The sequence below is a fragment of the Pongo pygmaeus genome, chromosome 2, assembly GCF_028885625.2.
Source record: "Pongo pygmaeus isolate AG05252 chromosome 2, NHGRI_mPonPyg2-v2.0_pri, whole genome shotgun sequence".
Taxonomy (NCBI): Eukaryota; Metazoa; Chordata; class Mammalia; order Primates; family Hominidae; genus Pongo; species Pongo pygmaeus.
This window is the reverse complement of record NC_085930.1, coordinates 98,459,850-98,474,160: the sequence shown is the minus strand read 5'-3', so window position 1 is coordinate 98,474,160 and position 14,311 is coordinate 98,459,850. Positions and strand designations below refer to the sequence as shown.

The 14,311-nt window shown below is 41.2% G+C and overlaps 1 protein-coding gene across 1 annotated transcript in view; it reads left to right on the top strand.

The window, feature by feature from the left end:
* The window catches only part of CACNA2D3 (calcium voltage-gated channel auxiliary subunit alpha2delta 3), a 924,385-nt gene extending 910,302 nt beyond the window's left edge, over nucleotides 1-14,083 (top strand). Inside the window, exons 36-38 of the mRNA XM_054481187.2 lie at nucleotides 12,986-13,101; nucleotides 13,323-13,402; nucleotides 13,667-14,083. Coding sequence (XP_054337162.2) covers nucleotides 12,986-13,101; nucleotides 13,323-13,402; nucleotides 13,667-13,759 — 289 coding nt within the window. The 3' untranslated portion in view covers nucleotides 13,760-14,083. The remainder of the gene's footprint in view (nucleotides 1-12,985; nucleotides 13,102-13,322; nucleotides 13,403-13,666) is intronic.
* The last annotated feature ends 228 nt before the right edge of the window (nucleotides 14,084-14,311 follow it).

The following is a 14,311-nucleotide window of genomic DNA, read 5'->3' as shown; positions in this document are numbered from 1 at the left end:
CATCAAGCAGGTCTAGCTTTGTAGAGTTTCAATACTTTGAGATTTGATGTTTTTTTGGGATTTGGGAAAGTTGTTTAACTTCTCAATGCTTGAGTGTCTTCATCTATAAAATGGAGAAAATGATATTTGAGTTGGTGTGAAGATTAAAGGGGAACTGCTTAGAAAAGGGTTTGGCATTAAGTAAACACTCCATAAATGTTAGCTATTATTGTCATTATTTATAAGAAAAGACATTAATAGTTTCAGTGAAAATAGTTAACAAACTCCTTACTCTTCTTAAGCGGATTAGAAGAAAAATGGTTCATGTCGTAATTAAGAAGATTTACTGAAGACCCTAGTACAAAGAAAAAAAAACTTTGAAAAACTAAAATGATAGCCAAGTTTTAAAAATATCCTTTGTTGTGAGCTCTTTTGAGATTCCCTTCCTCTGGGATAAGAAAAGAAAACTGGGCCCCTCTTCCTTTTCATTCCATGGGGCTTTCTCTCCCATATTTCAAACACAAAATACCATTCCTTGCCATCTGCCTTGGGCTGACAATGCCAAAGAACCTCCTGCCCAGGTTGTTTTCAAGCTGTGGGTCGGCACCATAAATCTCAATAAATCCTCGTGGGCTGAGGATGAGTGGAAGTCATTATCATGGCTCTTACTGATGCATTCTGTCTACAACAGAATAAATACCACCGTGGGACGCTGCCCTGCAGGCAAAGCATCCTTCTGGCTTTTTGTGTGCTTTCCCCATCAGCAAGTCACAAATGGAATGCCATAATGTGTCTATTGTATACATTTTTGAATAAGTAAGTATAACAAAGAGAATATGCTGGTCCGATTTAATCTTAGCACTTAACTATGAAAACACAGCACATTTCCCACACTAGTGAAATGGAGCAGAAGAGGCCTATACCAGCTTGGTTCTTGGCAGGCCATCCAGGGTAAACCGGGTGTGAGCCGTGCTTATGGCTTCTGGGGTTCAGCTCCCTAAAGCCTAGATTTTCCAACTGCAGGGTGATCAGGCAATGTAGTGGTGATGATACGGAATTTAAGAGCTTATCACTTAATATCCTTTTGTTTACAAATGACAGAGGCTCAACTCAAGCAAGCTTAAACAATACAGGGAAAAGTTGAGATGTAAGCTTCAGATAGGGCTTACTCAAGTTTCCCAAAGGTTAAGACCAAGATCCAGGTTTTTTCTATGCATTTCCCAGCAGGCATTTCCCTTCATGAGCGCAGGAAAGCTGCCAGTGGCTCCTGAGGCTGAAAATGTCTTTGTTTTCATATGTTTGGAGTAGAGATAAGAATTCTGCATTTCAGACTGATTGAAATAACTTAGGTTCAGTACCCATCTCTGAACCCATTGCTTTCTCCAGGGGAAGGAATTGTACCAATCCGCTTAGGTCTAGACAGCATGCCTGGACAGGGCTGGCTCCTCAGAAGCACCTGGGCTGCCTGAGGGAAGGGTGCAGTCCTTCCCAGAAGGAAGATATTTGTACCAAAAGAAAGGGAGATTGGATATCAAAGAGAAACTTCTATAGAAGGTCAGACAGGGCTATTTGTTTTCTGAAAGTGGTTGTGGACCTTGAAGAATGGTGAGAATAAACAAAAATTCTGGGCTGCTTAAACCTTGTACTATATTCTGTGAAACCCATTTGCCAAAGAGCTTGTGCTACTTTGAATCATATTTTTATCTTTCATTTTTTGTTTTTTGAGACAGTATCTTGGTCTGTTCCCCAGGCTGGAGGGCAGTGGCATGATCATAGCTCACTGCAGCCTCAAACTCCTGGGCTCAAGTGATCCTCCTGCCTCAGCCTTCCGAGTAGCTGGGACTACACGCACACATCATCATATCTGTCTTTTTTTTTTTTTTTTTTTTTTTTGACATAGAGCCTCACTGTGAGTTTCCCAGGCTGGTCTCAAACTCCTGGGGTTAAGCGACCATCCTTCCTTGGCCTTTCAAAGTGCTGGGATTACAGGCATGAGCCACCACACCTGGCTGTATCTTCTACTCATTTTCCATTGTTATTCAATGAAGTGTAGAAAACAAAAAAAAGGAGGTCTCTGCCTTGCTCTCAGAAGTCTAGTAGGAAACAAAATTACCCAAATTACAAAACAAAATATTAATAGCTGTCTGCCTGGTTACCTGGAGAAAGATGGAGGAAAGGAAGACAGTAGCTGGCCTACTCACTATACTGTATTGATGATTAAATCAATTCCAACTGCCACCAACCCATAGAATTGGAGGCATCTGTCCTTACGGCTTTTGATTTGAGCTCCTATTGGGAAACCATTTGTTTTCTTATTTGTTTTGTTTATGGCTTCTTAAGGTGTGTGACCTCTGCCTCCCATCTGACATGTTGGATCTCACTTTTAGCTGCCCTAGAAGGTAACTCTTCCATTCGTTTTCCTGGGTTATGAAAAGAGAATTTTCTACACACTCCAAAGCTGACAGTTTTCAGACTATCCTTTATGTAGCCTAGAGTGCTGGTGTCTGTCCTAGTCATTTCCAGTGTAGCAGTACAAGGATGGCAAAATTGCTGTGAGCATTTAATTCCACACACATATAGAAGGCTGTGGATTTTATATGGGTGATACAGGTACCTGCAACATGTCATGGGAGAATGGAGGAAGACATACTTCCCTTTGAGAAGGAGGGCTTAATGGAGAAAGTGACATTTAATAAGTCTTTTATAACTGAATTGGGGTTCTCCAAAGGTATGGGAGGAGGTGGCTTCAACACTTAGAAGCTTGCTGGTCCCCGAACCAGCAGCATCAGTATTGCCTGGTAGAAGGTGAGAAAGGCAGAATCATGGGCCCTACCCTAGACCCACTGAACAGAAACTGGCATTTCAGCAAGATCCTCAGGTCATCCATAAGCATACTCAGCTTGAGAAGCACAATTCTAGACCAGACAGTCTCAGCCTTGAAGGATGTTGGAATCACTCCAGAAGCTTAAAGAAAAGAAAAAAAAAAAAAAAGAAAGATGCCTTGGTCTTTCTTGCAAGGATTCCAATATAATTTATGTTAGGCATGGCCATCAGTAGAAAAAAAATGCAAAATGAAACAAAACAAAATGCTCTTCAGGTGATCCCAGTGAGCAACCAAGGTAAGAATTAGAGCTCCATCTGGGTCTCAGCACTGTGAGAGAAGCAGCATGGTACACTCAGGGGCTTGTGGGTAGGTCAGCAGCCTGGATGTTGGACAGGAAGGTGGCTTTGGGCCTGGGATGGTTGAACACATCAGGCTGGAGAGAGAGCCAGGTAGAACATAAAGGCCCTGTTTGCTTCACTCAATGAAGACCATCGGGTAGATGACAGGGGCTGTGGAAAGGTGTAAAAAGAGGGACGGGGTGTCAGCCTTGCACTTGGGAAGGACCACCTCAAGAATGGGCCATGGCAGGGAGACCAGTTGGAAGATAAGCCTAACATTTTGCAGATTAGCAGGGTTGGCTTCGTAATTGGCCAGGCTCAGCGCAAAATAAAATTGTGGGCTGCTTGTTTAAAAAGCAAAAAAATGTATTAAAGGTACTAAAAGGTAAAACTTTTTCCTTCTTTCTGTGGTCTCTGACTGTTCATGATTTTTTAATTTGCTATTTTAATATTGTGCTCCTTCAGACACAGGGCTGCACATTGGCCCAGTGCTTAAGGAGCCCTGCCCAGTTAACCCGGTGGGGTGTGCAGCTCAGCAGCCACAGGGCTTCTCCCTCCCACTAGCCACAGGACCGAGGTGCTGTGTCCTGGCTGGAGGAGGGGACTAAATCTCCCCTTGCCAGGGGCTTGCTGTCCCTACTCATGGGGCACAGCCAGTCTACAAGGGATTTCAATCTTTGCATCAAATACCAAATACTTGTTACCTGGATCAGGGTGGGCGGGAGGTTTGCCCCTGCTAAGTCACCCACTGAACATGCTGTGGCACTGCCAGTCACTCCCAAGCCTTGACCCTGTGCTTGCCTGGCCCAGGCCCAGCCAGGTGCAGGTGAGGTGGGGGGCAGGGCTCCAGTTGCTGGGCTGAGTGCAGGAGGGGAATAGGTAGCTGGAAACACCCTTAAGAGATGGAGGAGAGTGCAACTGTACATGAGGCAAGCCTCAATCACCCCCTCCTCACAGCCCTCCTCTCTCCACTCCTGTGCATGCCCCATTGGCCTCTGGACTTCACTTATACAACACAAATTCAAAGATAAAGTTAAGAATTTTAAGACAGCCATGCCTGCAGAACACTGAACTCCAAGTAACCAGCCCTTCTGAGAGTAGGCCCCTCTGCAACTACACTGGTCGCACCCATAAACCTGGCCCTGCAGGATGGAGATGGGAGGATGGATTTGAGAGGCATTAAGGACATAGTCAAACCAGAGCATGGCAATGTTCAGGGAGGAAGATGTTCAGAGTTCATTGGAGATCTCTGGCTGGGTGACTGCATAGAGGGTAACCATTAAGATATATAGGGAAACGGAGGAAATGATTATGGGGATGGGGGCAGGGGCAAGCTTTAGGGACCTGAGAACACTTCCTTTGTTCCAACAGAGAATCATCTGTCTTTTCTCTGGTTTAATTGCATAGGCTGGCACTTTTAGAACAAGGATAAATAACAGAGGAGAGTGAGCCTCCTTGCCTTCTTCTGACTCTAATTAGCCTGCTCTGCGTGTTTTATCCTAAGCATGATGCTAAATTTGATTCACAAATGGGTGCTTACTTCTGTTCTTTTCAGGATTTTTTTCAGGGATGGGATTTCTGTCCAGTGTCTTTTAGGCACCTACTGAACAGATCCCACAGCATTGGCTGTTTTCCAGTGCTGTATAGGGTGTCTTACATGAACAGATTTTCTGGGATGTGAACTGGATGTCAAGTCGGGATTTTTTGTAGTCCCAGATTTAGGGGAGGACCAAGTGACACCATGCGCCACAAGTTCTAGAGTTGGCTGGCACTAATTTAAAGTTGGAAACCCTGCCCCAACCCCCTACTCCCACTCCAACCTTATTTGGGTTAGAAAACGGGCCTGCCTTTTGTCTGCCATGTGAACACTGGTCAGGGCCTACCCAACAAGAATGTCAGTATTCATGGAAAGAGGTATTTCCCTCCAAGAGATACTTTTACCCTTAGGCATGGGTCATGCTCCTGTGGTCCCAGCTCCTTGGGAGACAGAGTGGGAAGGATTGCTTGAGCCCAGGAATTCAAGGCTGCAGTGAGCTACGATTGCACCACTGCACTCCAGCCTGGGCGACAGAGCAAGACCATGTCAAAAGAAAGAAGAGAGAGGAAGGAGAAGGAGACGGAGGGGGAAGGAGAGGAGAGAAGAAGGGAAGGAAAGGAAGAAAGCGAAAGAGAGAAAAAAAGAATTGTTTCATGTTTCTATTTTTATTAAGCTGGGACCACTCAATAATCTTGTTCACTTGCATTTCTAGGCCAGTCCTCACTGCGGCATGCTATGTTGCTTTTTCAGTGTCCTGCTGAGGTTTAGTTACTACATTTCATTTGAGATCATTGCATCAATAATCATAAGGAGAAAATATTTGTGTATTTCTCTTCCTGTCCACCTCCCTCCTACTATCTCATAAGATGGCTATCCAGTTATGCTAGAACACATACAAAATAATTAAGTTTTCCTTTGAATTTAAACAGTCACCAAATGTTTGTTCTCAACTTATGGGCCCAGGTCCATGTAGGGAAACCTGGTACTTGCTGGGGCAGGGCAGGTGGGGGATAGGGCCACTTTCCACCTCCAAGGAGAACAGGATCCTGGTGGAGCGCCACAGTCACGTGCCCCATCCAGCCGGGGAACAGGACACTATGAACAGGGCCAGTGCCAAATTCAGTAGCTCCCTGGGACCGACTCATTGGCTTTCATTTTATCTTTGGATAAAATCTAGAGAATCTATATAAAGGGTAAAAATCTATAAAGGGTGAAATATACCAGTCTAGGGTCAAAACGTTTTAAGATTCTATCCTGACCAAATATTTTTCAAGCTACAGTTTTGTACCCATTTAATGAAAGGCAAGCCAAACAAGCTCTCCATATGTGCAACCCTGTGGTCCTCGGGGGATCTTATCCCTGCGTTCCTTCCCATCCTGCGTGCTTGTTTGGAGGGAGTACGAGGGAGGCATGGTGATCGCTTTCATCATTTGCTCAGGAAAGCCCCTCTCGGAAGATAGTGTGCGGCAAATACTCTGTCTTGTCAGGGGAGGCTGTCTTGAAATCGCATCATCTTTTTCCCTCCAGTTCTTTCTCTGTCTGTAGTGAGTGGGAAAGGGAGGACTGGATTATTTCAGTTCTGGCAATGGACACATCAAAATTGCTTCCCTCTCCCAACTCCCTTTCCCTTGAGGACCTGATTTATTTCACGCATTTTGACCTATCCCTGCTTAGAAACAACCACTGTGATTCTCTGCTGAGGCATTTCCCTCCTCGCCTTTTTTGGCTCCCAGGCAAACCCAACAGGCCACAGCCCCTCTGACTATGATGTCAGCCTGGCTGCTGGGCCCAGCTGGATGGAGGTGTGTTTTATGAAGTTCAACCCTGCACCCTGGGCCATAAATACACATTGTACACATAAATGTACAGCTAACATTGCCCAGGCCCCTCCGAAGCACCATGTTAATAAGCAGACAGTAAGTCTTTAAAATATGGAAAAGTAGTTAATCTTTCCGCTGGCAAATCTTTTGTAGGGGGCGGCTTTTCTCCTCTCAGTGTAGCTGCTTTCAGGGCTTTTCAACTCCTAGGATTTGGGAAAGAAAGAAGGAAAGTTGGCTGTGGGACTTTGAAAACAATGATATCTTGCATTTGCTGTCATTAAGCATCTGCACTGAGTGATCACTCTGCGTCTGTCCTCAAGGAGTTTGAGCTCTAATCATTCCAGCACGAGACAGACAGTCTGCTGCCTGTGGCAAAAGAACCACACTAGTCTGGGCTCCGGAGGGCTGCGACTTTGGGTTTGAACCTCTGCTCTGCCCCGGTTACTCTAGGTACTTAGTTTTTTGTTTCCCCATCTGTAAAATGGGCATAATTTTATCTTATTCATATAGCTATGGTAAGAGTTTACTTATCGTTGTTGAGTTTCAGTTTTCTCTTTTGTAAAATGGGCTTGACCCTCACAGTTCACTTTATACTTATTTGAAGAAGACACTAATACATTCTCCTTGTAGAGAACTTCAGGGTTACAGATTGAGTTCAAGTGTCCCTTGACAGTTACTCCCTGTCACAGTCCTTTCTTCAGAGGTAACCACTGTTGCTGGTGTGGTGTGTAACCTTCCTGACCTTTATTTATACATCCATGCATTAGATACATACATACATACATACATACATACATACATACATAAAGACAGAGAGATAGACATAAAGAATTTATAGAAATGTGCCTTTTTTTTGTACTCACTTTATGTTTAAATGCCAACTACTTACCAGGCAAGTAATCCTAGAGGTTATAAAACAAAAAGGCTTACCAAAAAATTAAGATGCTCAAATCACTTGGCTGATTGAATTCATTTAAAGCATATGGCTAGAAGCAAGGGGAAAGAGGGCGGAGGATCACCCTCCCTGTATCCTGTGTTATGCACTGTTCCTCTATTCTCCTCTTCTCTCTCCCATCTTCCCTTACTTTCCCTTCCCTTGTCTCCACCCTCTCCTGCTCTCTCTCCCACTGATGGTGTAGCGAGGAGGACCACACTTGAGGGTCCTCAGTCTGGAACAGGGCCTCAGCAGGCAGAAGGTGCCTGCAGCCAACACACACTTGCCTTATTGGAGAGGTGCAAGGACAAGTGTGTAGCTTGCCTGTAACCTCCTGAGCAGCCACACATTTATCTGTGTGTCTCAGGCAGAGAATGGATGTTGCCAGTGAGTTAATTTAAGGATGAACCCGGAGAGAGCTATCAACCTAGAGACAACAAGGTCTGTGCCTTAAGAATTGAGTGCATTTAATTTTATGTGGTCCTTCCCTTACTTCTTCTCTGTAGGAAGACACTTCATATGTTCTTCCTTTACTATTTCTGTTGAACTTGCATATGCTGTACTTATTGAGTCCATTTACTCTAGTCTAACATGAGTCATGGGTCACTTACGTGCTATCTATACCTAATACATCTTATAAGTTTTATCCATCTCATTTATTTTTCTTGTTTCTCTGTAGCAGAATTAAATATTCTTAAATAGTCCTAAATATTCTTAAATACTGGTACTTTACGTATAGTTTTACAACATTATTTTCCCGCTCAACGTCTTGGTTCTCCTTTCATGACAGTAAATAGAGATCCTCTTTACCCTGTCACCTGGTGCCAAGACGACCACCGAGTGGACATATTCTTCCTTATTCAATCATTGCCCCATTGTTGGACATTTAGGTGGGGTTTTTGCTTTTTTTTTCCTTACAGTGAACATTGCTACCAAGAGCATCTTTGTACATGACTTCTTGGGTTCTAAACAAGAGTTTATTTTACTGAGAAGTAAAACTACAGAGAAATAGGGTGTAAAAGATTTCCACTATAATAATAACAAATAGTCCTCATAGTAGCTATAAATTTCACTTTCCCACCTGTGGTATAGAAGAGTATTCATTTCTTCAGACTTTCTCCATTATTTGATATTATCATAAACTTAAATTTTTACCCATGTCCTAGTCAAATCATTATTTTCACTTATACTTCTCTAATTTTTAGTGAGATTGAACCCGCTTTTACCTATTTGTTACTCACCTGTGTTTCCTCTTCTATGAATTGTCTCACGAGTTTCGATACTGGGTATGGCAAGCAACTGCCCTTCCCTTTTTTATAAAACCCAGTTTTTTATGATTGTCCAGACTATTCTCTATATTTACTCTTCTGAAAGAATCTTAGAATCATGTTCTCAAATTCCATAAAATATCCTATTGAGATTTTTATTGAAATTGCTTTGAATTAAAAAGTTAATTAAGAGAGAAATGACATATTTAAAATATGAGTGTTCCTTTCCACCACCATCGTACTTCCCTCCAATTTTTAGCTAGTATTTTTATGTTCCTCAGTAAATTCGCATCATTTTCTTCATTAAGGCATATGTTTTACTAGATTTATTCTTGGGCGTTTTATACTGATTATTGATACTATCAATGGTTCTTTATTTCACAAATATTTTTCATTGGTTATTGCCAGTGTCAGGCTGTGGTTTTATATGCTGATTATGTAACTAGCCAGCTTGCTGAGTTCTTTTATTAGTTCTAATAGTTGGTCAGTGGGTTCATGTGGGTTTTCTATGAACACAGCAATATCTGTTCTTTGGGTGATTGGGTAGAATTCACCTGGGGGTAGATTCTCAATGAGCATTTCAGTTTTGTTCATGGCAATTGGTCTGCTCATGATTTTTATAGCTTGGCCAAATGTAGATAATTTATGCTTTATCCCCAAAGGCATGTTTTCTCTTAAGTTCTCAGATTGTTTACAATGCTATACATAATAGTCACCAAAAAATGTTGACAATGCTCCCGTATCTTACAGGTTATAATGATACTTTGTGACTTAATTTCTTGATCACGAGTGCCAAAGTTAATTTATGTCAGTAAGCTTTTAAACCAGAGTTTGATTCTGTTGGTTATCTTCACAGTTTAATTTTTATTTTATTCTTCTGCCTTTATCATTTCAAGTTCTGTCATTGATTCAACAAATATTTACTGAAAAGTTGCTCTGTCCCAGGCACAACCCTAGGTGCTAGAGATAACTGATAACCTCAGGCAGTCAGATGCAGCCTTGTTGCTTTGGAAACTACAGTCTTTTATGAGGGGCAGACAGTAAACAAGCAAGGAGGAAGAGACAGAAGGAAAGTGGTGAAGTCATTGGTGTCCTTGGCAATAACTGATTCAGTTGGAGTGATGAGGACTACAGCCTTGTTGGAATACAATTTCTGAAGGAGGGAGATGTATGAAGAGAGAGACTTGGAGGGAGAGAGAGAAGGATTATAGATAATTATTTTGAGGAGTTGTGTTATAAGGAAAGATAGAGAAATGGGGTGGTTGCAGGAGGGAGGGTTAAGAGACAGTTTTGTTTTTCCTGAGCTGGGAGATGTGACAGCATGTTTGCCAACCTCCCGGAAGGGCTAGTAGATGAGGGAAACCATTTGTGCAGTGGTCACCTATCCCTTCTTTTCCACCAGTCACATCCTTGAAGAAGCCTGAAAGATAGATAGGCTTTGCAGAGGGACATTAATACTCAATCCGGTGGACAAGGGGCAAGACAATGTATAGGGCACAGGTGCAGGTTTATCTTCTTATTTTTCCAGCTTCTTGATTTGAAAACTTAGTCAAATATTTGCAACCTTTATTTATTTTTTCTGATGAAAATGTCTAAGGTTCTACCGCACAAATGTGAATCTGGGCTATTATCAAATCTCAAGGATTGATGAAAGGTGTTTGTTTTTTAACTTTTAATTTTCACTATTTATATCTTTTTGGTATTAATTTCTAATTGTACTCTACCATAAAAGAAGAATGTGTAATCAGTACTATAGGTTCTTTGGAATGTGTTGCAGTTCCCTGTGTTTGAAAATAATTTATATTCTGTGTTGTTTATATCTGAAGAGTTTTGGGTCCTTATTTTTAACAGATCATGCTTTCAGAAATCCCTTTTGTTATTTCTTTCAGTTTGTATACTATGATCATTATGTGACTAAAGAATCATATTTTATCTTGTTAGTGGATTATAATACTTTTTGGTATGAACTCTTTTATTTATTATATTTTAATGATATTTATTTTACTCTGAATATTTGTATATTACTACTAAACCTGAACCTGTTTCTTTTTTTGTTAGCGTATTTTTAGTATATTTTTCCCTTCTCCTATGTCATTCTGTTTTAGGAGTGTTTGTGGCAAACAAACAGCATAATGTTTATAAACCCAATTTAAGAGTCTTTGCCTTTTAATATGTGAGTCTAACAACTTCACAGTTATTGTGATTGGTAATAATTTTAGGCTTATACTGGCAGTCATGTGTCTGTAGGGGGGTGTTTAATTTCTCATGCTATCCAGATTGATCAGGTTTTAAATACTTTTAAATATTTTTCAATGATTATTCCTAATTTGAAAATATAATTTTCTATAAATGTCTACAGAGATTTAGAATCTATTTTTCTCTGGACACTGACATACCTTTGACTCTCTTTTTTCCTCAAAACTTTAAATATATTACTCTGTTTCTTCATCTTCAGTACTCCCATTGAGAAACTAGTTTTACTCTCATTCTAAGTAACTTGTTTCTAGGGAAGCTTTTAGGATTGGTCTGTATCTTTGATGATTGATAGGAAGTTTTTTACTCATGTTTCAGTGGGCCCACTCATTGAAAAGAATTGGATTTGTTTTTTCAGTGCAAAAAATATTTTATCCTTTGGATCTTTTATGTCATATTTTCATCTCTTCTCCTTTATTGTTCATCTGGCAGACACACTTGGCTTAATCTTCTAGTCAGCCATTTGTTCTTCAGAGTGTTTTGTGATCTTGGTTTTGTACTTTTCTTTGAGACTCTGTTAACCTGCCGCCTCAAAGGTGGAAACTGTTGGTTCTCTGATGAGAGCTATCTCAGGTAGAATATATTTATGTTGATGGGCAAAATCCGTTCAGAAGAGGCCAATTGCTGGAGTAACATTCTTGCATAGGCAAGAAAGAGTCTAGTGTGAAAGAGGGAAGGTAAAGCAGATACAGATATAGATAGATACAGATGAAATTAATTAGCCAAACAGTCAGCAAGATTGAATATTTTTCTGAAGCCACATATAGTTCTAGACAAGAGTAGGAAGAGCAGAGAGTAGGTATCCCAGTGTGGATAGTGGTTAAGGCATTGAGGAAACACCTTTGCACAGTGGCAAGCCCTGTTCCCTACTACAGATGTAGAAAATGAACATAACTGTGGGATATTAGATGGGCATTGGGCATTTATAGAAAAGAAACCAGTTGTGTTGCAGTCTCAGGGGCATTCATGGATCATTCAACATATGAGGTGGCAACAGGTTAAAACGTCCCTTCTTTATAACGTCCGATAAAGCAGAAGGACTTTTCTTCATTGCATGATTTTAGTTCACCATGGTGATATACTCAAAAGAATGGAACAAATTTATTGCGAGAAAGGCAAATGAAGATAAAACTTTGGAGAAACTGACAATTTTGTTAATGTCCATTTGTTAAAAGTTAAAATCTATTAAACTGAATTTAATGATATATTATGAAAAGCTATGTGATAGGGGTTCTAACCCTGGAGTTAAATATTTAGCTAATCTGTTGGTTCTGGAAGAATATGAGATTTTGATCCCTCATTTGTTCCTCCAAAGAGTCAGTAGTGTTTTGTGTTAAAGGATTATTTTATAGTGTCTTTGTTACTTCACCATGTTGGGCAATGTGAGAAGGAGGCACTGCCAAGCTTGTTTAAGTTGGACTAACTATCCTGATGGATCAGAAGGTCAGAGCAGATATACAGCCTTGGTTCTTACAGAACTTGGGCTCTGGGAAGTGTGGGACCTCATAAATGACTAGCATTAATCTCATTCAAAACACTGTTCCTGTATACTGGGCAGACATTGTGCAAAGCAGTGTAAGGAAGGCTCTAAGAAGTTCACTATCTCTTTTGCCATTGGTATGACATAGTTTCAGTCTATCGTTGAGGGAAGGAGGAGAGAAAACGCCACTTAGAGGAACATCAGATGTAACTTGGGGTAATGTTTAGGCTCTGGGAGAAGGAAATTAGGCTTTGAAAGTCTAACCTCTTAAACCTTGGAAACAGGTGATTGGGCCAACTCTGACTCTTGTGTTTTGTACATACAGCATTTCAGTTTTTCCAAGGTGAGTTATATGAGCTGCATGTTATCATAGCTATTGTTTTCCTAGTGAAGCTAGGTATTTGTAAGTGAAGAGCCTCATGGAGAAAAGTAACATTGGTAGTAAAACAGTCTCCAAAATTTGCTTTACAAAATATGGTAGTTGCTACCACCCAGGAGAGAAGTCTTCCTCATGATGGTAAATGACTGTCTCGCTACCTCTTGTTCCAACAGGTCCTTTGTCATCCAGCAAATCCCAAGCAGCAACCTGTTCATGGTGGTGGTGGACAGCAGCTGCCTCTGTGAATCTGTGGCCCCCATCACCATGGCACCCATTGAAATCAGGTATATCCTTTTGTGTGCAGGTCCACTCACTACCACGGAAACCAGTAAGGGGGATCAGTGGTAAGGAGACCTGGGGGAGAAATATTAGAGAAGGAAAATTACATCCTTTCCACTGTTGGAGAGAGAGAGAGTAGTTAAGAGAGTTGTCATTGCCAAGTTTTGACCTCTGAAATGCAGAGTAGAAAAAAGCAATCCTTGGAAACATGCCTTAACTACAGTCAACATAATGAATCCCTTAAGTGTGAACGTCTAAAGGCCCAGAAGATCAGAAGGCGCCCAGAATCTTGTCATGGCTTCCATCCTGAGGTAAGTCTGAGAACTGTTCCTGTTTCCTTTTCCCATCAGAATCACCATGAGAGTCTCACACTGGTCAAAGAACTACAGCTGAAAAGTTTACTCATGAGAAAATAATCCCTTTCAGTAAACTGAATCTGCACCATCATCTAGGTCCCAGAAGACTTCGTTCTTACATTAGAAAGGGGAGAGAGGTCTGGGGAATCCACATGGTTGGAAAGTTGAAGGTGTCCTGGAGTCTATTTCCGTCTAACCAACCCCTGCCTTTCCCCATAGGAGAATGCAAGGGAGTGTGGGGGTGCGCCGACTCTCCAAGCCCAGACAGTCCTTCTTCTGCTCCCTCTGCTTTTGATGCTCTTCTCAAGGTGACACTGACTGAGATGTTCTCTTGGCATGCTAAATCATGGATAAACTGTGAACCAAAATATGGTGCAACATACGAGACATGAATATAGTCCAACCATCAGCATCTCATCATGATTTTAAACTGTGCGTGATATAAACTCTTAAAGATATGTTGACAAAAAGTTATCTTTTTACTTTGCCAGTCATGCAAATGTGAGTTTGCCACATGATAATCACCCTTCATCAGAAATGGGACCGCAAGTGGTAGGCAGTGTCCCTTCTGCTTGAAACCTATTGAAACCAATTTAAAACTGTGTACTTTTTAAATAAAGTATATTAAAATCATAATCTCTGTGTTTGGATTTTATCATCACTTTATTGCTAAGAATACCAACTGAAAACAATGCATGGGGGAAAAGGTCCCCATTCCAGAAACCAGGAAATGATGGCTGTTGGCAGAACCTTTGTTCTAAAGCACATTCTAGGCACGTATTTAACAATTGTTTAGATGCTTCACTCTCAGTTATAAAAATATTTATAGAAGTATATCATCAAAATATCTACATGGGAAGAGTT